At 49.7% G+C, this 27,149-nt stretch overlaps 8 protein-coding genes across 8 annotated transcripts; 6 read left to right on the top strand and 2 right to left on the bottom strand.

The window, feature by feature from the left end:
- The first annotated feature begins 2,178 nt into the window (after positions 1 to 2,178).
- Positions 2,179 to 3,668, top strand: EI90DRAFT_3048935 (uncharacterized protein). Its single transcript, XM_039059652.1, has 6 exons — positions 2,179 to 3,054; positions 3,118 to 3,152; positions 3,205 to 3,257; positions 3,307 to 3,445; positions 3,504 to 3,555; positions 3,607 to 3,668. The coding sequence occupies exons 1-4, from the start codon at positions 2,386 to 2,388 to the stop codon at positions 3,312 to 3,314; spliced, it is 765 nt and encodes a 254-aa protein (XP_038918357.1). The 5' UTR covers positions 2,179 to 2,385; the 3' UTR covers positions 3,315 to 3,445; positions 3,504 to 3,555; positions 3,607 to 3,668.
- Positions 3,412 to 6,857, top strand: EI90DRAFT_377070 (uncharacterized protein). Its single transcript, XM_039067539.1, has 3 exons — positions 3,412 to 3,555; positions 3,607 to 5,180; positions 5,231 to 6,857. The coding sequence occupies exons 2-3, from the start codon at positions 3,693 to 3,695 to the stop codon at positions 6,629 to 6,631; spliced, it is 2,889 nt and encodes a 962-aa protein (XP_038918356.1). The 5' UTR covers positions 3,412 to 3,555; positions 3,607 to 3,692; the 3' UTR covers positions 6,632 to 6,857.
- A 3,286-nt stretch (positions 6,858 to 10,143) lies between these two features.
- EI90DRAFT_376940 (uncharacterized protein) lies at positions 10,144 to 12,450 on the bottom strand. Its single transcript, XM_039067536.1, has 5 exons — positions 12,314 to 12,450; positions 12,126 to 12,264; positions 12,017 to 12,068; positions 11,878 to 11,965; positions 10,144 to 11,820 (listed from the first exon to the last, which is right to left on the bottom strand). The coding sequence occupies exons 2-5, from the start codon at positions 12,162 to 12,164 to the stop codon at positions 10,197 to 10,199; spliced, it is 1,803 nt and encodes a 600-aa protein (XP_038918355.1). The 5' UTR covers positions 12,165 to 12,264; positions 12,314 to 12,450; the 3' UTR covers positions 10,144 to 10,196.
- On the bottom strand, positions 12,334 to 13,616 carry EI90DRAFT_376918 (uncharacterized protein). Its single transcript, XM_039067535.1, has 4 exons — positions 13,518 to 13,616; positions 13,231 to 13,454; positions 12,584 to 13,173; positions 12,334 to 12,466 (listed from the first exon to the last, which is right to left on the bottom strand). The coding sequence occupies exons 2-4, from the start codon at positions 13,351 to 13,353 to the stop codon at positions 12,454 to 12,456; spliced, it is 726 nt and encodes a 241-aa protein (XP_038918354.1). The 5' UTR covers positions 13,354 to 13,454; positions 13,518 to 13,616; the 3' UTR covers positions 12,334 to 12,453.
- A 1,497-nt stretch (positions 13,617 to 15,113) lies between these two features.
- On the top strand, positions 15,114 to 15,656 carry EI90DRAFT_3120818 (uncharacterized protein; the record flags this gene model as incomplete). The annotated part of the gene is made up of 1 exon (XM_039063335.1): positions 15,114 to 15,656. One exon carries the CDS (start codon positions 15,114 to 15,116, stop codon positions 15,654 to 15,656), a length of 543 nt encoding a protein of 180 aa, XP_038918353.1.
- Positions 15,657 to 17,371: 1,715 nt separating this feature from the next.
- On the top strand, positions 17,372 to 17,748 carry EI90DRAFT_3048921 (uncharacterized protein; the record flags this gene model as incomplete). The annotated part of the gene is made up of 1 exon (XM_039059651.1): positions 17,372 to 17,748. A coding segment is annotated over one exon (377 nt), but the record flags the coding sequence as incomplete, so codon positions are not given.
- A 335-nt stretch (positions 17,749 to 18,083) lies between these two features.
- Positions 18,084 to 19,768, top strand: EI90DRAFT_3048911 (uncharacterized protein). The gene is made up of 9 exons (XM_039059650.1): positions 18,084 to 18,286; positions 18,336 to 18,398; positions 18,464 to 18,579; positions 18,636 to 18,748; positions 18,807 to 18,984; positions 19,038 to 19,081; positions 19,135 to 19,281; positions 19,368 to 19,643; positions 19,751 to 19,768. Exons 1-8 carry the CDS (start codon positions 18,200 to 18,202, stop codon positions 19,541 to 19,543), a joined length of 924 nt encoding a protein of 307 aa, XP_038918351.1. The 5' UTR covers positions 18,084 to 18,199; the 3' UTR covers positions 19,544 to 19,643; positions 19,751 to 19,768.
- A 967-nt stretch (positions 19,769 to 20,735) lies between these two features.
- On the top strand, positions 20,736 to 23,045 carry EI90DRAFT_376166 (uncharacterized protein). Its single transcript, XM_039067534.1, has 19 exons — positions 20,736 to 20,943; positions 21,047 to 21,139; positions 21,199 to 21,219; positions 21,273 to 21,335; positions 21,388 to 21,415; positions 21,501 to 21,552; positions 21,615 to 21,646; positions 21,705 to 21,729; positions 21,783 to 21,794; positions 21,863 to 21,878; positions 21,945 to 22,017; positions 22,075 to 22,145; positions 22,204 to 22,263; positions 22,323 to 22,350; positions 22,409 to 22,453; positions 22,508 to 22,545; positions 22,630 to 22,717; positions 22,796 to 22,927; positions 22,982 to 23,045. The coding sequence occupies exons 1-18, from the start codon at positions 20,876 to 20,878 to the stop codon at positions 22,841 to 22,843; spliced, it is 861 nt and encodes a 286-aa protein (XP_038918350.1). The 5' UTR covers positions 20,736 to 20,875; the 3' UTR covers positions 22,844 to 22,927; positions 22,982 to 23,045.
- The last annotated feature ends 4,104 nt before the right edge of the window (positions 23,046 to 27,149 follow it).

Genomic DNA, 27,149 nt, shown 5'->3' with positions numbered 1-27,149 from the left:
GACCGCATTTCCGGCATTAGACTTCAACCACGAACAGCGGGTTAGATGGACATTCTATTTAAAGATCGTCCTCTTTGACATAAATCGAAAAATTGGTTAGCAGTTCAAACGGACTTCAGAAATTGAAGCCTTTGAGAGAGTAATTTAGTGTGGTTACTGGGCCGCTTTCCTCAGACGCTCTGATAGACGGGAAGAGTAAGGTGCCGGTATGAAGGTGGTTGGTCGCCAGGTTGATAGCACTGTCCCACACAGAATTGGTGAACAAAGGACACGAGATAAAACAAAGGCCCTGGATGACACTTTTATAATCATTTGCCTTAGAGAACTCTGCGAGGCGCACCGCGGTATCGCGAGATCTGGGGATCCGATTGTCATTGGACAGCCTTTTCGTGCGGGTTTGCCGAAGTATCCAATGTGAGCACTTCGAAGCAGGATGGTGATTTTTTTTTTAAAAAAAAGGGGGGGATATTCACGCACTAGTTGTGCTCCCTTGGGAAGGCCGCTAACGACGGCGATGAGACATCAATGGGAGAGTCCTTGTCATAATGAAACGTCATTGCAAATCGAAGTCGCCTCTGTTTTCGCCCGAGGTAGGGCACTTAGCTTAACAAGAGTTGTGAAAAAGAAAGGGTAGTTAGAGAAATCGGCGTCGAGGACGGCATAGTGAAGTGCTCTAGCACTCCAGTGGGAAGAGGCGCAAAGGCAGATGAAGAAAATGAGAGGGGGGAAGGGATGGATTGTTGGTTGAGCTTCTTGGACTGAAGGGAGTATTGCAGACTCAGAAAGAATCGGCGTCGCATTAAACGAACCGCGATTCAGCCGTTGTGCGACCCCTCGACATTCAGTACACCAATGAGAGGTTCCTTCTTGAAGGTGCCAGCTTAGTGTCGAGCGGTTCCACTAGCGATATTGTTTGTTTGTCATAGAGGCTGTAGTCCTGCCTACCACTAGCGGTCGCTAGACACATTTTGAACCACATACTATGACCGCAGGCTACTTTTGATTTCCGCGCGTTGTGAGCACAAAGCCCGTGCGTGACTAGGCATGCCGCATGGAGACATGTATGGGTTGAACGTTGAAGGAACAGATTCTCTGTGCGCACTCGCACTCGGTGAATCAACAGAAATATGGAATGGAGCATGGCAACGAAGTTGGGTCCGAGTTCTTCAGTTAGAGTAAGCATGATTGTATGGCCGAGTGTTGGCAAAGCCTAGATATTAACAAGCACCGTAAGGACTGGGCCTGAAAGATCGGATGCGATGGTGATTGACACGGGTGTGAAATAAGATAGTAATAGAAATAGAAGCTTAAATAAAGCGAGGATAGAGGAGAGGCAAGAACGCAAACGGAAGCAGAAGCGGAATGCAGGCACAGATCATGTCGACCGGGGAGAGAGGCGAGGACGTGCGAAGTGGTGGATGGTGGGAAAGAAACGATGTAGTACGGGTAGTGAGATGAATGACTTTTAGATGGAAGAAAATATGCATCGAAGGGCTTGACGGTATCACCATCATCGAGGGTCTCATCGCACAGGTCTAGTCGTCCATGGGGGAGGCGTCTGCAGATGAATCAGTGTCCCATTGTCTCCGGCTGAAGGCGGCGCGAGTTGGGTGCCACGTAGTCCTAAATGGCCAGTGCGTCATTGGGAAACGATGCTAATTGCTGCACTGTGGTTTAAAGACGCTAGTATTTACATAACGAAAGAGCTTGGATTCTTCACACTTGAGAGGGAATACACCTGAACCTTAGCGGCGTCGGAGTTGGCCGAACAAATGGGTCTCACGAGGAAATGTTGCTTCTCGATCTACGCAGTCGAGTGCATTGTCCCGCTTGGCTAGACCCAGATTCGTGTCAAGTCATCCCGGCGGCGTTTTCTGGCTCATCACTGTCTTCGAGTGGTTTACCCCGTACATACACACTCTCCATACTTGCCACTTAATGTTGGGGTTAATAATTAAGCCGTAACACTTGCTTGGAAGCTAAGCAGGTGACCAGCCTCTGAAGCTGCAGGTCGAGAGCTCGACAATACTTAGCGCGTATATGCGTCATCCGCAAGGAAGATAATTAGGACCGGTAAGCGATGGTGCATTAATGCCATCTGAACTTGGCCCATGTCTCTGCGCCCGGGGAACATTGCACGTGCGTCTTGAGTTGGCTGACAATGATTGGCATTTTGGTGAATGATTACATAATTCACTGCTTGACGAGCCTCTCTTCAACAGGAAGCAGCAGAGGCTGGAGTCCTGCCTAGGGAGGTGGTGCGGTCAATACCGTCCTACCTGTTACGTCTACTAAGGGTGAACAGCATTAGGCTTACAGCTGCGTGGCCTGCTATAGAACGTTTCCTTCACACCCATTTGTGATCGCAGCTACATCCCACGCACCATGCCCACAGATCGTAAATCCCACCACTTTTTCTCTCGGACGAAGCCACAGCAGGCTCCTGAGACCCCTGATGATCGGCCCCAGGCACCAACCCCCAACATCCAGGTCACTGTTTCTGCGACAGAAAATGACCGACCGATTCGGGTAGATTATAATCAGTCCGCAGGATCACACCCTGGTACACTCTCTGCTAGTGGCACCTCAAAGGATGATGCCGCACAGCAACGAACGCGCCTTCGAGACAGGATATCTGACTTATTCCGGAGAAGCCCCAGCCCCGATTCCAATCGTCGCACCCAATCAAGTACACTCCTGGGCAATAATTTCCTGACTTCGTCCGTCCAGGCATCCCCGGGAGATCCACCGCCATTTCTTTCTCCCCTTCCTGCCAAAGTGAATACTGGAGGGATTCCGACTGCACTCGTTGGTGACGACGACGCGAGCGTCCCCACGCAGCATGAATTCGTAGATCTCAGGCCCTCAGTTCTGGCTGTTTCATCGGTTCCAGCGGAACCGGCATCTCGTAGATCCGATGGCGCTTGGAAGGATATCATTGTCAGCGGCACCAAAGTCTCGCTCCAAACCGCGGCCACTGCTCTCAAGCTCGTTCCCATCCCCAATCTTGATCAGCTTCCAAACACGCTCCTGTCTTGGATTAGAATTTATGAGGTTTGTGGATCGCCTTGATGATCTTGACCGCAATTGCTTCTTATACCTCGTGCATGCTTGTAGAATGTCAGCGGTAACACTGAGGAACTCAGCCAACTGTGCGTTGTAATTCAACAAGCTCAAGAATCGGTGTTTGAGCCCCTCCGACAGTGGACTGGAGAAATCCCTCGTGAACTTGAATCCCTGGTGCAGAAATTCCGCGAGTACGCATGTTGTTTTCCTCTCGTTCCCGTTCACTCATTCTCCTCGCAGGGCTTTGAAAACACAACTGGAGGACATTGAATCAGTCCAGAATAAACATATCGTCGAGAGGACCATTCGAGCACCCGATATAACACAGCAAATAACGAATATGAAGACCTACTTGAATGACGTTGTTCATCGATTTGAGGTTTGCGTGCTCGAGATTTTTCGAATGGTCAGATCTTGATTCACGATGTTCGCCATAGCTGAGAACATCGACATTAATTCTGCTTCGGACGGAGCGTTTATCGGTTCATTGTACGTGTTTGAGTCCATGCATTTAGACTGCCTAATTTTCTTTGCTTCTAGCCGAGTTGTCGAGACTCAAGCGAGCCCCAGCCGAGCACACTTGTGTAACGAGCAAATCAGAGTGTCTTCCGGAAACGCGAGTCAACATGCAAGAATCCTTACTCAAGCACCTGAAGGAGGCCAAGAATCGATTTGTTTGGTTACGGGGTTCTCCCGGAATGGGGAAGACTGCGATCTCTATGAGCATCGCATCCACTCTTGAGAAAGAGGGCACTTTGGCGGCGTCATACTTTTGGGATAAGAATCGGGCGGGAACAGGCCTAGATTCTATTGAACAGTTCCCCTTTACCCTTGCTCATCAACTGGCGTGTTTCAACGAGGACTTCAAATTCTCGCTTGTCAGACACCTTCGGAAACCGGCTTTGGCCTCAGTCCAGAATTTCCCTCTGAAAAAACAAATGAAGACTTTGATGATTGAGCCGATGCGTGACCTGAAGGATATATTCCCTTCGGGCAAGGATCGCTTTATCATCGTCTTGGATGGTCTTGACGAGTGTGGGAATCAGGAGACACTCGAGTCCTTGATGGAGTTAGTTCTTACCCTTCAGGAACTGCCAACGGGATTTTCTGTGCTAGTTAGTTGTCGTCCTGAGCGAGGAGTCATTTCTGCTTGGTCCGAGGCTCAAGCCGACGGTCTGGTCATACCATGTGAAGACGTGGACAAGATTCAGTGGGAGACTTTCCATACGATCCGTCAAATGGTGAAGGAAGGTCTTCGGGGCTTCGTTAAGGAATCTTCATGGAAACCAACAGAGAGTGAACTCAATGGTTTTGCTTTGGCTTGTCGTGGGTTACCTGTTGTGGCATCTATCCGGGTCCGTGATGTTCATGTGCAGACACGGCGCGGTCGCACCCTCCAGTCGGCATTCCAGAACTTGCTTACTCTCACTCATGTGCCTACCGACCTCGACCAGGAATACTTGCGAATCCTCCGACAAGCCTACGTGCTAGGTTCATCTGGGATTCCCTCAGATGTAGCTAAGACGTATCGCTTAGTGGTCGGCACGATTGTTGTGGCGCGCGAGCCGATGAATGTATCTTTTATATCACAGCTATTCGAGGTTGACGAGAATGAGATCTATGCGATATTGGAACCAATCAGCTCAATCGTAGATCTTCGTGAGGAGACATTGGGGGTCACCTTCTATGACGCATCGGCAAAAGAATTCTTAATGGGGGAACCAGTTGGTAATGAGGAGGATAAAGTATTCTTCATCGACGACGTGAAAGGGTATTTTCTTGGATTGCCGCTCCTTCGACTCTTCAATGGCAATTGTGAGCAGAACGTGTTTGGGGTACCGGCTGATCTCCCCTTAGGAAATGAAAGAAAATGGGGAGAATTTATGGCGAAAAAATACCATTTTCAATATCGCTGGCGCTTTCACTATGTCGTTAGGTACTTACTCGAACATTTGGATCCTTCGCAACTTTTTTCGCGAGAGTCCAACGAACTGCAAAACGAGTTCGATTCCTTCATTACACGAAATTACTTGTTGACGTGGTTGCACTTGCAAAATGAAAAACTCATCGGGGATAATGCAAGTTTATTTCCGGAAGAATTGCTTCAATTCAATGTAAGTATAAGCTATTCATCTAATGCTTGTCTGATGTCATTTTCTGATAGAATCACAGTTCAGTCCAACTTCTGAGAGAGTTACATTGGTTGGCTTGGATTGCCGCGTCTGAGCCATGGTCTCTCTATCGATCGGAGCTCCCTTTCACCCCACTCTCATCGCCCCTTCACAAACAATATGGCCATCTTTCTGATCCTGTCCGGATCCTCTCCTTCTTTGGCAAGTTCTCTGGTGGCACCATCCCATTAAGCGAGGATTCGCTCAGGGCCCAAGAAGTTATGATGGCAAAGTTGGGGGAACCACGAGAGCAGAGTGATGGATTAGATGAGGAGACCAGTGAACCAGATGAAGATACCAATGGATCAGAGGAGGCAATCAATCACGACGCTGAATTCCAAGAGCCCGATGTTCGTAATGGTATTGTGACGTGTGCCGCACTCTCCCTCGATGGTCGGTATGTTGCGCTCGGATTCGGTAGTGGAATCATCGAGGTTGCCGATATCGACCACCAGCAAACGATCTGCCGATTGCAGCATGATTCGGCCAATCTCCCAGTCTGGATTGAATTTGTCCATGGCAGCCACCGAATTGCTTCCGAGGACATTAATGGGAACGTAACGATCCTTGGCGGTGGTATGGCCCCTGCGAAGCCTGGCACTCTTCCTCCTGGTTCCTATCCTCCTGGAACTGCTGTCTCAGATAATGGGTTATTTATCGCGCGAGCTCCGCGAACCCTTGACAACCCATGGTGTGACAACATGACGCTCATATCTGTTTCAGGGATTCCAACCCTGAAACACCTCGCCCCTCCTCCCTTCTCCCTCTCCTCTTCGTCTAATGATGAGAAGCTAGTCATTCCTCACCGTCGAACGCTCGGTTTTTCTCCAGGAGCACGATACATTTGTACTTTTGATGGGATTCACGCTGTAACCTGGTCAACAGATTCATGCCAGTGCATTTCGGGTTATCGGGTGACAAACTTCGAGCGTTGGATCATTAATCCCACCGTCCCTCCATCTCACCCACATTCCATCCCTGATCCTATATTTACTCGGACCACTCTTCCCTTGCCAGAAAGCGACACAGCTTATGCACATTGTTCTGAGGTGGAAGCAGAGGATGACTCTGGGGACGAGTCCTGGATCAAGCGGCCATTTTATGACTTCTCGCCAAGCAGGTTAAGATGGAATGAGCTTCGCTATTCGTCTGTCGCAACGAGAATTCCACTTCTCGGTTCCCACATATCAGGGCGGTGCAGTGTGTGGCTCAATGGTAGGGAAGAACTCGAGCTCCCATGGGATTATCAACCGATTGATTCCCAGCAAGCCTGGTACGGCCATCGAGTGCCACATGATTCTCTGGGGCTCTATCGCCCTCAGTCCAGCAGGGATGGGACTCGATTTCTGGTTCAGGGTTGGAGACGGGCTCCAATTGTCATCGATATTAGTTAAATTGTTTAGCATTTACCACCGCGTCCGTCCGTGCATACCCGTCACTCCGTTGGCAGTGCGCTGCAACACCATTTAGAATTGTGGGCGACGCTTGAAGTGTACATCATATATCATAACTACGATGTTACGGTACTGTTGGACTCGGTGATGAATACGTCACTCGTTATTGGAGACAATGGGCCTCTGGTACCCCATGAAGTGCAGAAAGAGGAAGTGCCAAGCTACCAGTGAGGGGGGTGAATAAGCTAGGTGGAATAAGTCTTCCCAGATTCAATGGAGTATTTTGGGCTTGCACTCAGTTTGTGGGCGTAGCATGAGCACGCGTGATCATAAGATGAAGAGTCTAGTACTAGACCCATCAAAAGGTCACGAAGGATCAGAATGCAGCACCGAAGCATAAGTTACAGGGGTATGCACTCCACCTTTACAACTGTGTCGAGCCACGATACGACTAGCCGAATAATCTTGAACTTGAAGGGTAAGTGATGTGTTGAGAAAATATCACCGGAAGCGCGTCAGGCCATAATCCATAAAATCGCATATGAAATGGTGATCAAAACTTAAGGGGTGACTTGGGTGCTTCCGACCGAAGTTGAGAAGTTGTATAGGGGGTAGAAGGGTCAGTCAGTCTGGGTGGAAGACGTGGGAAGGCGGTGTCTAGGGCGAAACCAACCCGTTTCAAAGGTAACTGATTTTCAGGTGAGTTGCGCACAAGGAGGATGATGCGATGAATAATTCTGGACATAATTTAGTCCATTCATATCTAGTTCGGTCACCGGTGCTTATATCAATTGCGGGCGATGATATGGGACGACGGGTTGGGTAAACGGTAACTGTTCGTTGCTGGAAGTGAAAAACAAAGAGATAAGGCATCCTTGTCCACTTTTGTCAATTATACTCCACTGTTACAGGTGGTCAGATATTGGGCTGGTCAGCAAACACTGGCGCCGCAACCAAACTGATTACGTAATCGCCGACTTGCCGACGGCCCACAGACCATGCTCAAAGACTGGGAATGACAAGCTCTACCATTTTAGGGTTTAACACCTTGAGATTCTTTTCGAGTTGGACGTATTCTCGAGAGTGGTCGCGCTTGTCTGGGGCTTGGGTTGCACCCGATTCTCTCAAACGAACCGTCGGAACAAGATGGCAAGAGTTTCTCGTTGTCCCTTCTCATCCACCCTGTTGTAGCCCAGAATTAATGTGCATGAATGCTGGGGAGGTTCAGTACAAATTCGACGACAATATAGAGTGGAAGGTCCCGGCACCAAGGTGCTCACTGCACATCGTCATCAGAGATTTCGGGACTTATATTCCGTCGAATTGCTCGTCATACCGACGTTGTATGCTGGGTTGTGAATTACCAACATGCGCTAAGCCCAACTTCCTAGTCGGTGGTTGGTTGAGCTGAATGAGCCCCTCATTCAGCCCCTCAATTTCCCCATGTCATTGCTCTGAGCACCAAACCTCGATTATCCGCGAAATATTGCGCATTGTAGCGGTTGTTTCTATGCTGGGAACTGCCTTCTCACATCTTGAGCGACTGGGTCTTTTCGGACAAGCTTCCAGATCCTGGGATGCCCGTTGTGGAAGGCAGGGACCGGTGTACGTTATCCCAGATCCTCGTGCCGATGAGGGTGGGTGTGAGGAAAGCTGCGTCGATCAGAATAGATTGAACATGTAACCCGTACATCTAGCTCAGGGATTGCCTCTGGTCATTTCCTTCGCTTGTCATCCAGGAGAAAACTATGTTTCTATTCGCGGTACATCACTCACCCCATATTCCTTAGCAGTTATAACCGCACTCGACTACAGTCCGAAAGGCCCGCCCGTTGGTGTTCGATTCTATAAATCTTCACTCACATTGTCTCAACACACATCATCTATGCTTCGACTTGATCATATTTATACACGTCGTAGCTCGATGTATTTGTGAAGATGTACACTCCAGAGTCTTGTCCTGCCCCTCTCATCCCCAATCGTTCGGGCTGCCGTATCATGGCACTACCGGTGGCATATTGGGAAGCAAATTGGGAGGGCGCTGCGATGAGATGTGTAATTGCCAGTATAAAGCCGCAGGGGATTTTTCGAATATTATTATCTCACATCCTTTCAAGTTGGCGAACCTTCTTTGAAATTTTATTTGAAAGGTTGCATAATTCTTTTCCGCCTAGTCCATATCCGCCTTGCCAGTAGTTTTTGGGCTTCGTCTTCCACGGGATGCTAGAGACCTGTTAACATCAACAGTAATGTTATGTGCATAACGTTACAGACGTTGTACATGATACACGCTTCAAAAATTGTCTACAATTCTAAACAGCATTTCATCGGTAAATACTAAACAATTTGGCTAATATCAATGACAATTGGGGCCTGTAACTCACACTGGACGAGAAATCGAGTTCCATCCCTGCTGGAATGAGGGCGGTAGAGCCCCAGAGAATCAAGTGGCGTTCGATAACCGCACCAGGCTTCCCCAAAATCAATCCGTCGATAGTCCCATGGGAGCCCGAGTGCTTCCCTACCATTGAGCCACACATAGGGCCACCGTGACGTGTCGGAATAAATTAGTGGGGTCCTCGTTGCGGTAGGCAAACGGCGGAGCTCAACGCTTTCTTCTGAGTTGCCCGGTGAGAGATCATAAAATGGGCACTTGATCCAGGACTCATCAGAGCCATGCCCTGCGTCCACGTCGGAATGATGTGCATAAGCCGCATCACCTTCTACCAAGGGAAGAGTGGCTCGAGTGAATATTGGATCAGGGACAAAGTATGAGTTAGTTGGAGGGACAGTGGGATTAATGATCCAATAGTCGAAGTTCGTCACCCGATAACCTGCAATGTACTGGAATGATTCTGTTGACCAGGTAACGGCGTGGATCCCATCAAAAGCACCAACATATTGTGCTTCCGGGGAGAAACCAAGGGTCCGACGGTGAGGAGTGGCTAACTTATCGTTGAGTTGAGGAGATGGAGAGAAAGGAGGAGAGGCGAGGCAATGGATAGATGGATCCCCCGAAACAGATATGAGCATCATGTTGTCATACCAAGGGTTGTCGAGATTTCGTGGGACCCGTACGACAAATAATCCATTATCTGAGGTGGTGGTTCCCGCAGGATAGTCACCAGTGGGAAGAGTGCCGAGCTTCACAAATGTCATATCGTCACTGAGGAGTGTTACATTCCCATCGATATCTTCGGTAGCGACTTGGTGGCCGCCATGGACAAATTCGATCCAGACAGGAAGACTGGCCGAATTATTGGGCTGGAATCGACAGACTGTATGCTGATGATCAATATCGGCAATTTCGATGATGCCATTGCCAAACCCCAGTGCAACATAGCGACCGTCGAGGGAGAGTGCGGCAGATGTCACAGTTCCATTACGAATATCAGGCTCGTGGAATTCAGCCTTGTAATTGATCCCCTTTCCTCCCCGTCCATTAGCCGTCTCTGGTAGTTCACTCAACTTTGCGTGCATGACCTCTTGGGCCCTGCGTGAATCCTCGCTTAGTGGGATGGTGCCACCAAAATACTTGCCAAAAATGGAGAACATCCGGACAGGATCAGACAGATGGCCATATTGTTTGTGGATGAACGATGAGAGTGGCGTGAAAGGAAGCTCTGATCGATACAGCTGCCATGGTTTGTACCCGACATTGAAAGCGACTGGACCCAACTCTCTCAGAAGTTGGATCAAATCGTGGTTCTATCGAATATGACATCAGAAAAGCATCAGATGAACAGTCAACGCTTACATGGAATTGAAGTAATTCTTTAGGAAATGAAAGGGGTTCGGGATAGCCGACTTCGTTTTGCAACTGCATGAATGTCAACATGTAGTTTCGTGTAATGAAAGTATTGAACTCGTTTTGTAACTCATTGGGCTCTTGTGAAAATAGTTGCGAAGGGTCCAAATGCTGAAGTAAGTATTCAATAACATAGTGAAAGCAGCGGCGATAATCCATCTTTTTCGCCATAAATGCCTCCCATTTTCTTTCATCTCCGAAGGGAGGATCGGCAGGTATCCCAAATGTGTTCCGCTCACAATAACTGTTGAAAAGTTTGAGGAGCGGAAGTCCAAGGAAATACCCATACCCTTTTACGTCATTGATGAAAAATACTTTATCCTTCTCATCACCAATTGGATCCCCCATTATAAATTCTTCCGCCGTTGCGTGATAGAAGGTGACATCTTCTGTGTTCTCTGAGGGAAGATTTATGATCGCCCTGATTGGTTCCAATGTCGCCCGGATCTCATCCTCGCCAATCCCAAAAAGTTGCGACATGAAAGACACATTCATCGGCTCACGTGCCACAACAATCGCCCCGACCACCAAGCGGTACTTCTTGGCCACATCCGAGGGAACTTCAGATAAATCCAGCACATAGGCTTGTCGAAGGACTCGCAAGTACTCCCTGCTAAGGTCGGCAGGCATGTCAGAGAGATCGAGCAGGTTCCGGAACGCCGATTGTAGGGTGCGGCCACGCCGAGTCTGTAGGCCAACATCGCGAACCCGGATAGATGCCACAACAGGTAACCCACGGCAGGCCTGAGAAAAATCATTGAGTTCCCCCTCTGTTGGTTGCCACGAAGATTCACTAATGAGGTCCTGAAGGCCGTCAACCACCATACGTCGCACAGTGTAGAAAGCCTCATCCTTTACGATCTCGTCCACATCTTCACACGGTATGACATGTCCCTTCTTTCGAGCCTTGGACCAAGCTGAAATGACTCCCGGCTCGGGACGACAACTAACAAACACAGCAAATGCTGGCGGCAGCTCCTCAAGGGCAAGTACTAGCGTCATCAAGGACTTAAGTGTCTCCTGATTCCCGCATTCATCGAGACCATCCAAGACGATGACCAAGCGATCCTTACCTGGAGGATAAATGTCCTTCAGGTCACGCATCGGCTCGATTATCAGAGTTTTAATTTGTTTTCCCAAGGGGAAATCCTGAACTAACTCCAAACCTGGTTGCCGAAGGCGTCTGACGAGCGACAATCTGAAGTCCTCGTTGAAGGATGCAAGTTGGCGGGAAAGGGTAGAGGGGAATAGTTCAAGAGAATCCAACCCCGATCCTGTCCGGGTTTTATCCCAGAAGAATGAGGCGGCCAGAGTACCCTGTTCCTCAAGAGTAGATGAGACACTCATAGAAATTGCAGTTTTCCCTGTTCCAGGAGAGCCCCTTAACCAAACAAATCGGGTTTCGGCATTCGTCAGGTGCTTGATTAGGGACACTTGCATCGAAGCCCGCGTGCCTGGAAGGCACTCCGATTTGCTCTTCACTAAATTGTGCTCGGCTGGGGCTCGGCGAAGTCTTGATAGCTCAGCTACAAGTATTAGTGATTAAACAATTTATAAGCACGCACACGGACACATACATTGAACTGATGAGTGCTCGGTACGAAGCAGAATTAAAGTCAATGATCTTAACTATGGCGAACATGGTGAGTCGGGATCCGCCCATTTGAGAATCTCGAGCACGCGAACCTCGAATCGATGAATAGCATTATTTAGACAGTTCTTCATGTTGGTTATCTGCTGTGTTATCTCGGACGCTAGGACGGTCTTCTCGACGATATGTTTGTTCTGGACTGTTTCAATGTCCTTGACCTGTTTTTGCAAAGCTCTGCGAAGAGAATGAGCGAATTTGAATAAAAGGAAGACTAGATGCATACACGCGGAATTCCTCCACTAGGGTTTCAAGCTCAGGAGGGATCTTTCCAATCCACGTCTGGAGGGGTTCAAACACCGAGTCCTTCGCTTGCTGAATCACGTCGCACAACTGCTTGAGATCCTCGGCGTTCCCGCTAACATTCTACTCGCATGCACTAGGTATGAGAGGAGACCACGGTCAGGGTCGCCAAGACCATTCACGAACCTCATAGATTCGAATCCATGTCAGAAGCGTGTTGGGGATCTGATCTAGATTGGGAATGGGGACGAACTTGAGAGCAGTGGCCGCGGTTTGGAGAAAGGCTTTGGTGCCACCGGCGATTATATCCTTTCGATTGCCATCAGATCTACGAGACGCCGATTCCGCTGTCACTGATGAAGCAGCTGGGGCTAACGGCCCGATATCTGACGGTTCTTGCTGCGTGCCTACGCTCGCTTCATCGTCACCAACTAACGCAGTAGGAATCACTTCGGTGGGAAGGGGAGATAGCAATGGCCGTGGGCCGTTTGGAGATGTCTCGGTCACAGGATAATTGGGCTGGGGTGTACTTGATTGGTTGCGACGATTGGGGCTGGGGCTTCTCCTGAATAGCTCGGATATCCTGTCTCGAAGGCGCGTTCGCTGCTCTGCGGCATCATCCTTTAATGTGCTACCAGAGGAAAGGTTACCAGGATGTGATCCTTCTGGCTGATCATGATCTCCGCGAATCGTCCCGTCGTTCTCAGTTGCAGAAACAGCAATCCGGATGTTGGAAAAATTGGGCGTTGACCCCTGTAGCTGGTCATTAGGAGGCTCTGGAGCGCGTCGTCGCTTCATCAGGGAGGGAAAATGGTGGTATTTACGATCTTTGGGCATGTTGCACTAGCTGGCGATCACAAATGATTATGTTCGCGTTCGGTAGCGCTCGGCTGCTCTCACATTATATATGTGTAAACCTAAGGCCCAGGCTGTTGGCTCTCGTGGAGTGGACGTAACAAGCGATGAACTGGTAATCGATGAATTAATCCGTTCCTGGAAAAAGTACTCACTCCGCACGTGCATATTCCCCGCGCTTAGGCTGACCACAGCCCAACAGACGGTGCAACGCAGGTGGCCAGCCTCTATTACAAACGAATGGCATACCGGCCCGAAATTTCAAATTTCTGCAACATTACATAAAATGAATGAGTCAGAGTGTGTGAACTAATGTGTCCCAACTCTCGCACTTGCGCTTTGCATAGCTCCCTAAGGCCAATGATTATAAGCGTGACGTCTAGGGCCCTTGTTTTCTTGCCTCGTATACGGTTGCCGAGCAGGGCCAGGTCAAACGTTCGCATCAAGGTCTTAAGTCACGTGACCTAGACATTTTTTGAGCTCACCGCTACGCGTGTTTAACGGCTTCGGCGCTGTTGAAAACACAGTAGGCATCACATCAGACTCGTACCCAGTCGTTTTCACTCCGTGGACACGCGCACGACACTGCAATGTGGAAATGTGACTACGTGGCTTTTGGGTTCAATGTAAAGTCACGTTCTGCTTTCAATACAAAGAGTCACATGCTACTCCGACAATTTGCGCGCGAACACTTCGACTGGTACACATTGGTAGTAGCAGCACACTTAGGCATTTGACGCGATCTCAGAAAACAATTCTGATCCTCATGTGAAACGTGTCTCGCGCAAATTGTCGGAGTAGCATGTGACTCTTTGTATTGAAAGCAGAACGTGACTTTACATTGAATACAAAAGCCACGTAGTCACATTTCCACATTGCAGTGTCGTGCACGGAGTGAAAACGACCGGGTACGAGTCTGATGTGATTCCTACTGTGTTTTTAACAGCGCCGAAGCCGTTAAACACGCGTAGCGGTGAGCTCAAAAATGTCTGGGTCACGTGACTTAAGACCTTGATGTGAACGTTTGACCTGGCCTTGCTCGGCAACCGTATTCGTATTTTTTGTTCAGCAACTTCGAGTGGAACTCGTGCTATCGCTCCTGGTGACTAACCACTTTCATCCCAGGATTTTACTTTCGTGTTTATTAATATTGCCCCTGAGGAAAGCCGTTGGTTGGGTAGGAAAGGATAGGGAAATAGCTTTCCGGGCTAAGGTGGTTCTTTGCTCTTAATTGAGGCACTCTGTTCACAAGGAAACTAGAACAATGATGATCCCGAGCGTCCACGGCTCGGACGACGTTAGCTGCCGACACTTATCGCCACTGCAGAGTCGTAATCAACCTAGGGAACACGGGGAGAAATAGCAACAAGTACAATATTTAGTCCCATCGTCCTCAATGACTGATTGAAAAATCGGCATACAGTTCATAACTTTGAGCCGACTATACATCCGATCCTCATTGAAAAGGAGCTAAAAAGTCACCTATTGCTCTATCTCACAGTCTGGATGTGTTGGCGATGCTCCTTTACAATTTGGACGAAGTTTGCAACACCACGGTACGCCAACAGGTCAAAATATATGAAGCGAAGGATCTCTTGATCCTCTGCCCAGTGCGGCAATGGGGGATGACCACAACTCAGAAAGCCTCTTCCACCAGCCATCGAGAACAGAGAGCATTCCAATGATAATTAGAGCGTAGCTTTGAGAAGATTTCTGGAAACGCTGAAACCGAAGCTCCATCACCAGGGCATCACGACCCTTCGTAGGCCATCGCGCCAAATATATCGTCCCGTGGAGAGTGCGGGTGCAGGTTCTCACACTTCATGGCGAAACGGATGGAGGGGACATAAACTCATAGGTTCCCTGAAGGACGGTTCGATGCATGTGCGGTTGGCTAATATGCGAGACTTACTGAGATCGATTCTGCAATGTCCGTTCCCATCAAGCGGGTGGGGTCGTACAATGCGAGATCGACGTCTGAAATAATGACCCAACACTCAGTTACATCGACAGACAGCACTAGTTCCGCAATTCCCCTCTGTATGCCCTTGGCAACGGCCATCACTTTGCCAACCTCCCGATTTGTTCTTGAATCTTCTAAAAGTGCTTTCAATGCCTCGACTTTACCGCACTGGGTCACTGAGTTCGCCGAGTTCGCCGACATCTTTATTGCCGCAAATGATGGCGTCATGGAACTCTTTCAACTTGTCGATGTTGAATGGCACAATTTGGGCATGTTGCATCAGCTTGAGATCATTCCTGATGCCAATGTCTCGTTGCATGTACCCGTACTGATGCAGAAAGCCATCGGACGAAAATTATGGAGAGAGAAGATGCGGATCGCAATACGTGCCAAGCATGGGGTACAACACACAAATGCACAAATCCCAAGCAATCTCACAGTGCTTGAGGCTGCACCCTTGACCCCGAAGAAGCAAACTTCGATAGTTCGGCCGTTCTGGACAGAGTGAACCGACATCTTTTGGGTGAAAGTTAATGGCCTTTGAATTGGGACTTGGAACTAAGTACGGATTGGTTGATTTACAACGTCTGGAATTGAATGGCCGAGTTGCGGTTCCGAACTCGCCCGTTGGACCTCGGTGCAAGCTGCATTCCGCGTCTTTCTTCGCACGAGAAGGCCAAGAGCACTTCATGAAGAAAGAAGGATTCAACATCGTTTCGTTCATACTCTCCTCCCCAGTCGCCCGGTGGTCACGGAATCAGATATTGAATGAACCATTGAAGTTGTATGACGGTGGAAGTACTAGGATTGTATCAGTTATATTGGGCCAGGTGTAAAAAAAACTTGCATTTACTTATATCGTATCCATCCTCGTCCTTATCCTTGTCGTCGTTTGAGATTTGCCACGGCTTAAGTTTCTTCGACCCTATTGTTGACAATGTGTCGGCGTCATTCACTGGAGATATGAGCTGACTTGCTCGACAGAGCTCCCTCCTCGGCCTCCCGCTTTCGTGGTTGCAATTGTTTGATCAGTGGGCGTGCATCGGCGTTTGACTTGTAGATGGCTCGCCTGTTCCTGATGCCAAAGGAGTTTGGCGTTGAATGTCTGATGGGAGGTTACCACGAAGGTATTACATACAATGCCCTTTTCCTCCTTTCACCCCTCCAGGATCTTTGTTAGGCTAGTCTGGGCGCTTGTAAGCCAAAGCTGGCAGAACGACGGCGACTTTGACTTTTGACGATTTACAAAGCGAATCTTTGACTCAAAGCGGATGACAGACTTATGACTTTCTCCCGTGATCTGACTGGAACCTAGGGAGACAAAGGACTAGCAGGGCAGGATTTCCAGAGGCCGCCTCAGCATGGGACTTTGACCAGCGAAGGACCCTGACCTCGTGACGTCATCTGTTCACAGTGCAGCGGAGTTGTCCGAATGATGGGCCTCGACGATGGATGTGAATCGAGGGGGAGTTCTGCTACCACAGCGAACACCCGGCACGGGCCTAAACCTTCACGCGGTGCCCCTGTTTAAAACTAATTAGGCCTCTAACATCTGAAGGGAGGATGACGTGGCCACCGTGGTAATGCCAATCAACCGCAACCCCATAAGCCCAGAGCCGCACTGGCTGGAGAGATGCAAGAGTGCGGGTGCACGTCCCGCCGTCAAGCCAACCCTTCCTTTTTCTTCTCACCACTACCTTTTTGGGATGACGAGCGCGATAGTGGCAACGCCAATGGTGACCTCCGTAAGCCCAGACGGGACTGGCCAGAGGACTGTGGGTTCAAGTCCCACCGTCACCCCAACCCTTCCTTATTCTTCTCTTCTCCACTACCTTTTGGGATGGTGAGGTGCAATAGTGGTAGCGCCAATGGTAGCCTCCATAAGTCCATGGGCAGGCCGGAGGAGTGCAGGTTCAAGTCCTGCCATCACCCCAACACCCTTCTTCCTTCTTTCTCCACTACCTCTTGGGATCATGGGGCGCGATAGTGGTAGCGCCAGGAGGGCCATCACCCCAACTCACTTCCTTCTCACTTTCTCCACTACCTCTTAGAGTGATGAGGCGTGATAGTGGTAACGCCAGGCTGCCATCACCGCGAAACTTTCATTTCTCTCCACTACCTCTTCAACCAACGGCCCCTCCACCGCATGTTTTTTTGAACACATGAGCTGGAAGCCACTTAACACCCTCAGCTGCCATCCTGAACACTGAACCGCCAACCGAGATGCAATCTCACAAGAACACGCTTCGCCTCAACCCACCCACAAGAACTGCTGTCACGCTGAACAGCCAACCGAGACATTACCAAACCCTAGGCCTGGGGTATCAATCCAACAACACATGGAGCCTTCACCCAATTCACCCGCAAGAACTGTGCCCACACACCCCACTTTCTTCGTCACCTTTCTGGGCTTACAGCAGCAAACCGCGCGCCCCCTGCACTGGGGGTTGCGTGTCTCTTCTATGCACTATTTCTTCACTATGCTTTACATTTCTCCACATCATTTGTTACTATTTTCCAGTGCAGGGGACGCACGTCCTTATGTGTTATTTCTTCACTCCGCTTTACTCTCCATACCACCTGATACTCGATGTCTCATCCACCCATTGACACTTAAACTCCTCTCCACCTACTACTTTCCAAACATTTTTCACCCGTGTCATTATAGTACGGCATATGCCGATAGGCACAGATACGTACTTTAAAATGAATACATCCATCCATCCATCCATCCATTGTCCGAATGATATTGTAACATGTAGTACCTGGTGGCTTTCATAATGTTACGTATCCACGTCGCTTAGCTCTAAGCCAGCCTTAGAGTAGTATCTATCATATGCTCCAATCTCGAATTCGCGCCTAATGAAGAAGCACCTAACTTGTCGCTCTGCCGCGCGGAGTGGATACATATCAGGAAAGGCCTCCTTGTACATGATGCTTTGAATCGATGATATTGCAATCGCCTCTATCTGGCAGCCTTGCTGATCCCAGCTAATGTTCCCTTACACATAAAGCCGATTTTTCAATCACCCTCCCACTACAGCACGCGATATGGTTAGCGAATGCTCAGGGTGGCATGATAAAAAACTTTCTGATTTATCTTTTCGAGACGATTTTCAACTGCGCGCTGGCATCCTTGTGAGCCCCTTTCGGGTCATTGCGGGCGCGTTATCTGACATTCCCTAAGCTTATCTCCGAAATTGGCCTAGTGACCTTTGTTCTTGCGTCCTCCCTGCTCGTGTATTCTTTGGTGAGCACTTGGCGATTGCACCTGTTCAAGCCCATGCTGTACTAGCTTCATTTGGCGTCTAATAGAGACAAGTGCGCAAGAAGCGTCGCGAGTCCAGAAACCGTGTACCAGGCTCCGGCGTTGAGCCTCAGCTTCAGCCCATATCTGTATTGTTTCTGTGCGCTATCTTCACGGACACAATGTAAGTCCCGCTACGTCAGTGTCGGTATTGACCATTCGTCATCGAATTTCCCGTAGTCATGGGATATCGAATACGTTATCCATCAAATGGGCTTATGCTGGAAAAGTCACCGAGGGTTCGTACTGTACGGCGCAAGGGGTGTTGAGACAGATCGGGTATTTGGGCGTGGGTACGCACGAGTTGATTCGTCTCACCGAATATCGATCCTTCAACACGCTGGTCACCAGGGTGGTACACCATTGCAATTGCAGTGTTGACTTACCTTCAAGTCTTCCATTCAAAATGGCTAGGGACGAGAGGTGCAAGGATTTTCGTCGCGGGATCTATTTGCTTCATTACCACTTTCACCGCTTTAATCACTGCAGTCCCTGCTGCCGTCATTCGCTCATATTATGGTAGTACAGGGTGAGACTTGCTCATGATTAGTATTCCGTGGACGCTCTAAACCTGCATCTCAGATTGTGGTGCTCAATCTCGGCCGATCACTGGAAGGCGCGAGTAGGTAGGGGATTTTCGCTTCTGCGAGCTACGGCAGCCTGGAATCTGGATCCGTAGGAACTATACATGCCTCGTTAATACTGGCCGCCCTGGTGACAATTCTTGCATACGGGATGGTAGTGTACAAGTGGGTACGTCAAGCATCTTTTGATGCTGATCGTGTCTTGAGACGGGATGCATTTGCCATGGGTTGGTATCCTGTCGGTGCGTGAAACCACCACATAAACTTGCCATCAGGCTCATCTTTCGCATCTCAGCGTATCTCATTATAGCCGCACCTTATTATCTCATGGCTCTCCGTCAACCCCATAACCCAACACTCGCTTCTTCCGCCCTTTTTTCATCGTGGGGGGCTCTTAACGTGATCTTGTGGTGCTTCACAGGAAGACATTTCGGATTCTCCCAAAAAACCTCAAGCTCAGATTCCCGACCCCCCGTAGATGTGGAGATGGCCGTACGGTCTTAGCTGACCCACTTAGAGGTCTGGTATTGACCATATGTACTGAGTTCGGATTGGATGAAATCATTACGTACATTTTTCTAAGCTTCCACTGTCGTCAAAAATGACATTGGTTCACTGAGTGGTTATATACCGATGCAGATTAGCTCTCCATCATCTTGCCAAACCATTATTTTTTGTTTGAAGAGAACACCAATGAAATGGTACCCCTGTAGGCAGCGAAAGAAGTGATACAGCCTCTAGGCGCTCTGGAGATGATGAGGTAGGAGTCCGCCCAATGGGGGTCCGGGAGTTCGCCCGCGGTCGTAGTCACAGTAGCATCCGCATTTGCATTCCGAGTGCAACGAGATTTCAGTTTGGTGCCCTTGTGATCGGGCTGAACCCCAGTGACTTGGCTTCTCTGTCATACATCACTTAACGCTACGAGACGCAGAGGGTTCTACCGCGAACTGAGAAAGACCACCGTTCTACGTACCTCTCCCCAACAGTGGAAATATAGGCCATTTGATCAACCGTGATTGGGATGCATTTATTTTTCTCGGTACGCCTGGGTTTGGAGATCAGCCGTGTTGTCAGGAACGCGGTCACAGTGAAGGGCTCGGCAATGGGCCACTAATGAAGCGCCCTGATGTGTCATTTTCGATGGGAAACTCGAGAATGGGAGAAGATGGGCACTAACACACAGCTATATCCGAAGCAGTAAGATTTTCCCTCTACCCACGGCGAGAGAGATACGTCCAAGCCCACTCCATCAGTCAACTCGACCTGTTCGCCAGATACACGATGATATAAGTGCTGTTGCTCAGCTCGCAGAGGGGCTCCATTCGGACAGTTTCATGAGTCCAACTCAGTCAGGGTTATTGCGTCGTCAGCGAAAATAGAGGGGCAATCGTAATAGAATTAGTTGCTAGATGCGCAGACTATAACATGAAAGATACATGAGTCTGACCTTAACATGATAAAAAGGAAATGGTATCACCTCATTCTCAATGAGGGAGCGGGAAAAATTACGGCGCGCACCTTGTCTTGTGGTGACCGGCGATGAAAAACAATCAAGACAAAAAAGATTGAGAGCGCGTGGTATCGGTGAAAGATCGCAACTCTGAAACAAATTGGGTATAATCGTTGTTAGCTACGATGATATCAAATGAAAGTCTCACAAAGCATAAGAATTTATTCAGCCCTGGAGATTTCCCACCACAATTCCGGAAGGTTCCGGTGCCTCATAGATTCCAACAGTTACGATCGCCGAACGAGAATGTATATAACGCGTAGCAAGTCTACGCAGTTGGGTTGGGTTGAGCATTTTCATTCCCCATTCTCAGATCACCTTACCAAATGGAAACGCCCTCCAGGTTCGGATATATTGCTGCAGGTGCCTTCTCCGGGATTGTACTCCAGGCAGCGTGCGTGGTCGATGGCATTGACAATCGGATAATGACATATTCGCTCTTCCATCTTTCGGCCCTTGTTCAAATGAACTTCATGTTCCTCCCCTTTATGCTATAGACTCCTCGGTGTAATCACCATTCAGACTTTTCTCTATTTCGAAAGGTTTTCCAAAGACCATTTCTTTCAGAGGACCGTCATCGGATTCTTATGGTGGGTGCTGGCCAATTACGTTTGGATGATGGTTGGGCAACTGCGCACTCCACTTTTAGGCTCATGCAGATGTTTCAAGTGTGAGCTAAAAGCCGCGTCAGATACATCTTTCAATGACTTGCTGCTTCTCTAGGATAGCTTCGCTTTACGTGTATATATGGATTATCGAGCACTCTGGGAAGTTGACTATAAGATGGTAGGCCCTCTGGTGGACCCATCGCACTGGGTCTGACTTGTCCCCACGACAGGATTGATACTATCTACCAGTTATCCATGGTAGGGTCATTATTCCACTCAACCCCGGTCCGAGCCTAGTCGGTGCACCGAAGGTTATGTGCCTTTTCATAATTCGCTCTACTAGGTTATTTGTTCTGCCATCGTCCAATTTCTCTTCATCCTACGACTCTATCGACGTAAGTCCCCTCCGGTAGTCCTTTCTTCCAAGGATTTTGACATTCATCCGAATTGTGTCCAGTCAGTGGATCGATCTGGCTACCAACATTGATTGTATGTCATCACCGTCCATCCTACAGACAACCCCTTTTTACGGAATCCTTATTGACAGGTTTTCCTGACTCTGGGGCAGTTTGGTGAGCGGATCCAAGTGATTGTGTTTTTCGAGCGTCTGATTATCTCGACCCAGGGACCGGTGTTGGTGAGGTGCAAAATTGTGGGATTAAATCACTTCTGAGATTCTCTGCACCCCGCGCGTACTGCATAAAGTGCTCTTTGTCAAGGCGTAAGAGGGCTCTCCATCTGAACCAGCAATTTTCTACTGATACGCTCTTGTCGTCTCACCTGACAGAAATTTTACTCACGGTCCCCAAAGCATACTCTTTTCCAAACGCCCACTCACTGTATCGTGGCTAACACTAGAGGTACGCGCTTCCCATTGGCCAGGATATTTCGCTTGCATGAACATTCATCCTTCAAAGGCAGTGGCTGATCTCGTGATTGGCTTCGCTATGTCATATTTCCTCCAGAAGCGCCGCACAGGATTTCGGCGGTAAGTGATTGATCTGACTCTTGTGGAACTAAATGCATGAATGGATTCCTGCCTAAAGAATGGACACAGTGTTACGGAAGCTAACAGCATATGCCATCAGCACTGGCCTGCTGACTGGGTATGATTTGTGTTGTTGTCACTGAACTAGGTTAAGCTTCCTCTATTTCCCCAACTTAGCATTCTGGCGCTGGGTGCCATGTTTTCTGTATGTTTATTTTCTCAACTTTTCCGATGTGCAATCCTGACAGCCTTTCTCGGGGCAGGTTGCGTTCCACAGCCCCCAATTTATCCCCATGATTTTCATCTTTGTGAGTAAAACTTGTCTTTCAATGCAAACGCTTGGCCTTAGTAATACTCCCTAGGTGCTCGGAGGCGTCTATACTACATCCCTCTTAGCAAAGTACGTATACCGTCACGAAGCAATGCGCCATCAAAGTAATGTCTCGTGTATTGACCACATGCTTCTCCCGCTCCTTCACGCCAGTTTACATTCGCGCTCGAGACTCTGGAGTGAGCTTCGTTTCGAGGGAGACAACGGAATATCAATACATTTGTCCCGGCTTCCTTCCAGGGTAAGAGCAACGCATCCGTAGCCTACTCCCCCATGACTTATTCATCAGATGCGCAATAATATAAGTGCTGTCACTCAGCACGTAGAAGGGCATCATTCGAACGAAGGCACAGATCAAGCTCAGTGAGCAGATTCAGGACCTTGGCATTGCGAGCCGAAATTTAGGCACGGCGACCGAGTAATCTGGATCCAAATCTCGGCGTGTCAGCAAGTGCAGCGACACTCTGTGTGCCCAGTATCCTTATTGAAAAATTGGTCATGGAAGACAGAACTAGTGCATTCACTCGCTAGATGGAGCAATGTCCCTTGTGATAGATCATGGACCTCAGATGTTCCAAGATGGGGAGCGACTTTGGTTCGCATGCAGAAACATAATGCACAGAAAGCAAGATATGGGCGCAGAGCCAAAGTCGAGGTTGGGGGGACATCAAGATACCAAATCGGAGTGGGCGTTGTAGGGTGGTCATGTTTCGGTTATCATGCGAAGGTTTTGACCTGGTCATAACTAGAGTGTGAAGTGGGGAGGGAAAGAGAAAGCAACGTTAAAAGAGGGAACAAGAGATCAAGAGCATCGTAAAAGCGAGGGCTGGTCCATGTATACTGATGAAACCAGGAGCTCTTTTTTGATACATTTTTTGGAGATCCAGTGCATGATGATGAATGAGAGACTCTTACCCAGTTTGTTGTCGCAAAATCCGAGCTTTTTTGATCATATTAAACTAGTCGAACTGCCTTCGGCTGGTTGTGAAGTGAGAAAAATGTTGAGACTTGTATTGATAGACGGTGGGGTATACATGAATAAATATTTGAACAGCCTGCATGCATTGCTCAATTGACATCTCCAGTTTAATGTTGAACATTGAATCACTCATCCAAAAAGTGAGAGACATTCAACTTCAGAAAGGAGCCCAAGTCCAGTCATTGTTAGAAATCAGTTCTGAAGCTGATAAGCATGTAGAGTAAACCTAAACAGTGCCCTAGTGGGTGATGTGACTGCCTCCAAAAAAAAAAAATTTTTTTCCCCCCTCAACTGTTAGATACTGCAGGTTTGGACAGTTCTGGAATGGAATCAGAGACAGCAACCCCTCCTTATATACAATGTACCTAGTAAATTGTAACCTCATGTCAGGGCACACCCGCCTGACCCGGGTCCACCCGGACCCACCCGGCCACACCACACCCGCTCCCTGCTGTCTATCCCCCTCCCCCCTCCTTCCTCCCTCTCCTCCCCTTTCTTTTCCCTCTTCCTTCCCCTTTCTTTATTTCATTCTTCTCATCTTCCTCTTCCTGTTTATTTCTTTCTATCTACATGGACCACCTTCCTTTGTATCGATGTATTATTGACCCATCCGGCCCACACACCCCGGATGGCTTCCTGCTATGCCCAGCACGCGTGCATGCAGCGGACGCTCTCAGGATCCCCCACGGGGACACCCGGATGCCTGCAGCTGCCTCCGAGGATGACGTGGCACCCGTCATGTGACTCAAGCCGCATGTACATAAATGTACCTGAAGTGGGAACCGAAGAAGTAACCTTCTCACATTCTCCACTTCAGGTAAGTAGTATAGTTTTCCCCTTTAATAATAATAACACATTCTCCACTTCAGCCTGAGTGGCCAGGGACCACTGTCCCGGATCGGGCCCGCCAGTACGCACGCCCGCTCCATGCCCCGCGACGGCCTCAGTGCCGGACATTACCCCCGGGCCCTCTCGACCCTGGACGCGTCCCTGACACCTCAGTCCAAAATCAACCTGAAATGCCCCCTAGAGACTTCCCCTCTGCTAGATCCGAAATTAGGGACCCCCAGGACAACCAGCAATGGCACAGCACTCTGCCTGAGTCACTGAGGCCAAGGTCCTTCCACACTAAGTCTCCAATTCCACTCTGGAGTTGTCCAAATCCACCCAATCTAACAGAAGGAAGCTAACTTCTCACCTTCCCACAGTGGCCCAATATAATGAAAACTTCCGGAGATATCCAGAAGTCACATGAGACCCAAGACCCAGGGCCCAGGGCATCCGGCTGCATGGAGCGTCTGTGTCACGACCCAACATATCTGTCACTTCCGTCAACACGTCCTAGTGCCACTTGGCCTGTCCTGCCTGCTATCATCATCATCCATCCATCCATCCATCCACCCATCACCCTCATCCACACTTCCTCCCCCACATGCGTACCTTCCAACCTAGGTTGCCTGCTCCATTGTTGTCCACTGTCAGGGCATGCCCCGCCCGACCCCCGCTCCGCTCCCCTGCTCCACACCGCTCCTCCCTCTTCCTTTCTCCTTTCCTCCTTTCTTCCTTCCTTTCTCTCTCTCTCACATGGACCACCTTTCCCACTGCTCAATGTATCACCGGCATGCACGCCTATTTCCCCTCCTGTATCTTACCATCCCTACATCACTGCCACCGCCGCCGCACTCGCCCCACACCCACAGTGAGCCCTCTCGGGATCTCCCATGGAGACACCTGGAGAGCCGTGGCTGTGTGCAGGGGTGACATGGCGCCCCGACCGATCCTGCATGTATATAATAATGGCTGGAGTGGGAACCGAAGAAGTAGCCTTCTTCTCATATTCCCACTTCAGGCAAGTAGTGTAGTCTCCCCTTTTAATGATAACTCATATTCCCACTTCAGACTAAGTGGTCGGGGATGCTCACCCTGCGACGGGATCGCCGCTATGCACAGCCGCTATTCGTCCCACTGAGTCCCGCGTGCAGGGACCTTGCCGCTTTCGGAGCTGTCCCTGACATCCACCCACCAGCCAGATGTCAGGGCACACCTGCCTGACCCGGTTCCACCCAGGCCCACCTGGGCCCACCTCACCCGCTCACCCGCTCACCCGCTCACCCGCTCCCCGCTACCCATCCTTCCTCCCTCTTCCCCTTCCTCCCTTTCCTCCCTCTTCCCTCTTTCCTCTTTCTCCTTTATTTCACTCTCCCTTTCTGTTTATTCTTTCTATTTACACGGACCACCTTCCCTTGTATCATTGTACTGTTGACCCGTCTGGCTCGGACACCCCGGACGACTTCCCGCTATGCCCAGCATGCGCACCTGCAGCGGACGCCCTCAGGATCCCCCGCGGGGATACCCGGATGGCTGCAGCCCTCTCCATAGATGACGTGGCACCCGTCATGTGACCCAAGCCGCATGTACATAAATGTACCTGAAGTGGGAACTGAAGAAGTAACCTTCTTCTCACGTTTTCCACTTCAGGTAAGTAGTGTAGTTCTTCCTTTTAATAACAATTCACGTTTTCCACTTCAGTCTAAGTGGCCAGGGACTACAGTCCCAGATCGGGCCTGTGTCAGGGCTCGGTCCTCGATCAGGGACAGCCTGACCTCAGTCCTAGGTGTGTGTGGTGTCCCGGGTGGTTGGGCGCTAGACCCTGTCCTCAGCTCCTCAAACTCACTGAAGGGACTAAGCGGGGATTGAGTTGTCATGTATTACAGAGGGTAACTACAACTTGCCTAAGCGGGGATTGAGTTGAGAAGAAGGGTAAGTTTCCCTATTCCCCGCTTGGCTACTATAAAAGGGAAGTGTACTGTACAGTTCATAACGTGACTCCGGGTAGAAGCCAAGCATGTTCCCGTGACTCGGAAAAGGTGTCACATGGGTTAAGGCGAGTTGCTCGCCTTAACCCACGTGATTTTTCCCGTGGGCTCACATGCGGGCTGAAGTTGTGAGAGGTATGTAGGGATGGGGAGGTCTGGGAAGTGGGGGAAGTCTGGGAAGGTGGTTCTGGGGTGTGGTTGGGTGCCCTGACAGCGGGGTCAGGGGTCGATCCCTGACAGCCCGTCAGTACACGCGCCCGCTTCGTCCCCCGAGAGGGTCCCTCCATCGGGCGCTACAGCCGGGCCCCCTCCACCCCGGACGTGTCCCTGACACCAGACGGCTTGCTAGATGGCTGGATGGCCTTTTCTCTTTTGTCCACTTGCGGACTATTTGTCAGGGGACGACTCCCGGGTCCCCATGACCCTCCCCTATGGTCCACAGCCTGACCTATGAACAGCCCTGTCCAGGGCAACAACTACTGTGGGTAAGAAGATGAGAAGGAAGCTAACTTCTCATCTTCCCACAGTGGCCCCATATCAGGAAAACTTCCGGGGATACCCGGAAGTCACATGAAGGAGTAGGAACCGGGCCCGGAGCATGCGGTGGGTGGAAGCGGGTCCGGACGCGGGTCCGGGTCCGGGCTAGTCAGGGTGTGTGCCCTGACATCACCCTCCCTCTAAGCCACTTCGCCCCAAAGTGGCCCTAGTCCCCAGGTAACCCATCCCTCAAGTGGTTAGAAAAAAAAACAAAAAGGCGGAGGTGTGTCAGGGCACACACCCTGACTAGCCCAGACCCGGACCCGCGTCCGGACCCGCTTCCACCCACCGCATGCTCCGGGCCCGGTTCCTACTCCTTCATGTGACTTCCGGGTATCCCC

This window comes from Cantharellus anzutake (assembly GCF_015039405.1).
Source record: "Cantharellus anzutake strain C23 chromosome Unknown EI90scaffold_14, whole genome shotgun sequence".
Lineage (NCBI taxonomy): Eukaryota > Fungi > Basidiomycota > Agaricomycetes > Cantharellales > Hydnaceae > Cantharellus > Cantharellus anzutake.
Note: the sequence above shows the minus strand (reverse complement) of the source record. Positions and strands in the feature narration are given on the sequence as shown.

What these genes read in the sequence shown, in the direction of transcription:
- EI90DRAFT_376918 (XM_039067535.1), bottom strand. Translation starts at nt 13,353, where the DNA reads ATGCACGTGCGGAGTGAGTACTTTTTCCAGGAACGGATTAATTCATCG. An exon ending in TAGGTTTACACATATATAAT is followed by an intron (nt 13,174 to 13,230) that starts GTGAGAGCAGCC and finishes ATCGCCAGCTAG; the next exon opens with TGCAACATGCCCAAAGATCG.
- EI90DRAFT_376166 (XM_039067534.1), top strand. Translation starts at nt 20,876, where the DNA reads ATGGAAACGCCCTCCAGGTTCGGATATATTGCTGCAGGTGCCTTCTCC. An exon ending in CGCCGCACAGGATTTCGGCG is followed by an intron (nt 22,146 to 22,203) that starts GTAAGTGATTGA and finishes TCCTGCCTAAAG; the next exon opens with AATGGACACAGTGTTACGGA. An exon ending in ACTACATCCCTCTTAGCAAA is followed by an intron (nt 22,546 to 22,629) that starts GTACGTATACCG and finishes CCTTCACGCCAG; the next exon opens with TTTACATTCGCGCTCGAGAC.
- EI90DRAFT_376940 (XM_039067536.1), bottom strand. Translation starts at nt 12,164, where the DNA reads ATGAAGAACTGTCTAAATAATGCTATTCATCGATTCGAG. An exon ending in ATGCTATTCATCGATTCGAG is followed by an intron (nt 12,069 to 12,125) that starts GTTCGCGTGCTC and finishes TGTTCGCCATAG; the next exon opens with TTAAGATCATTGACTTTAAT. An exon ending in CGAGCACTCATCAGTTCAAT is followed by an intron (nt 11,966 to 12,016) that starts GTATGTGTCCGT and finishes TAATACTTGTAG; the next exon opens with CTGAGCTATCAAGACTTCGC.
- EI90DRAFT_3048911 (XM_039059650.1), top strand. Translation starts at nt 18,200, where the DNA reads ATGGTTAGCGAATGCTCAGGGTGGCATGATAAAAAACTTTCTGATTTA. An exon ending in GCTATCTTCACGGACACAAT is followed by an intron (nt 18,580 to 18,635) that starts GTAAGTCCCGCT and finishes AATTTCCCGTAG; the next exon opens with TCATGGGATATCGAATACGT. An exon ending in TCATATTATGGTAGTACAGG is followed by an intron (nt 18,985 to 19,037) that starts GTGAGACTTGCT and finishes CCTGCATCTCAG; the next exon opens with ATTGTGGTGCTCAATCTCGG.
- EI90DRAFT_377070 (XM_039067539.1), top strand. Translation starts at nt 3,693, where the DNA reads ATGCAAGAATCCTTACTCAAGCACCTGAAGGAGGCCAAGAATCGATTT. An exon ending in AAGAATTGCTTCAATTCAAT is followed by an intron (nt 5,181 to 5,230) that starts GTAAGTATAAGC and finishes ATTTTCTGATAG; the next exon opens with AATCACAGTTCAGTCCAACT.
- EI90DRAFT_3048935 (XM_039059652.1), top strand. Translation starts at nt 2,386, where the DNA reads ATGCCCACAGATCGTAAATCCCACCACTTTTTCTCTCGGACGAAGCCA. An exon ending in CTTGGATTAGAATTTATGAG is followed by an intron (nt 3,055 to 3,117) that starts GTTTGTGGATCG and finishes GCATGCTTGTAG; the next exon opens with AATGTCAGCGGTAACACTGA. An exon ending in ACTGAGGAACTCAGCCAACT is followed by an intron (nt 3,153 to 3,204) that starts GTGCGTTGTAAT and finishes CCCCTCCGACAG; the next exon opens with TGGACTGGAGAAATCCCTCG.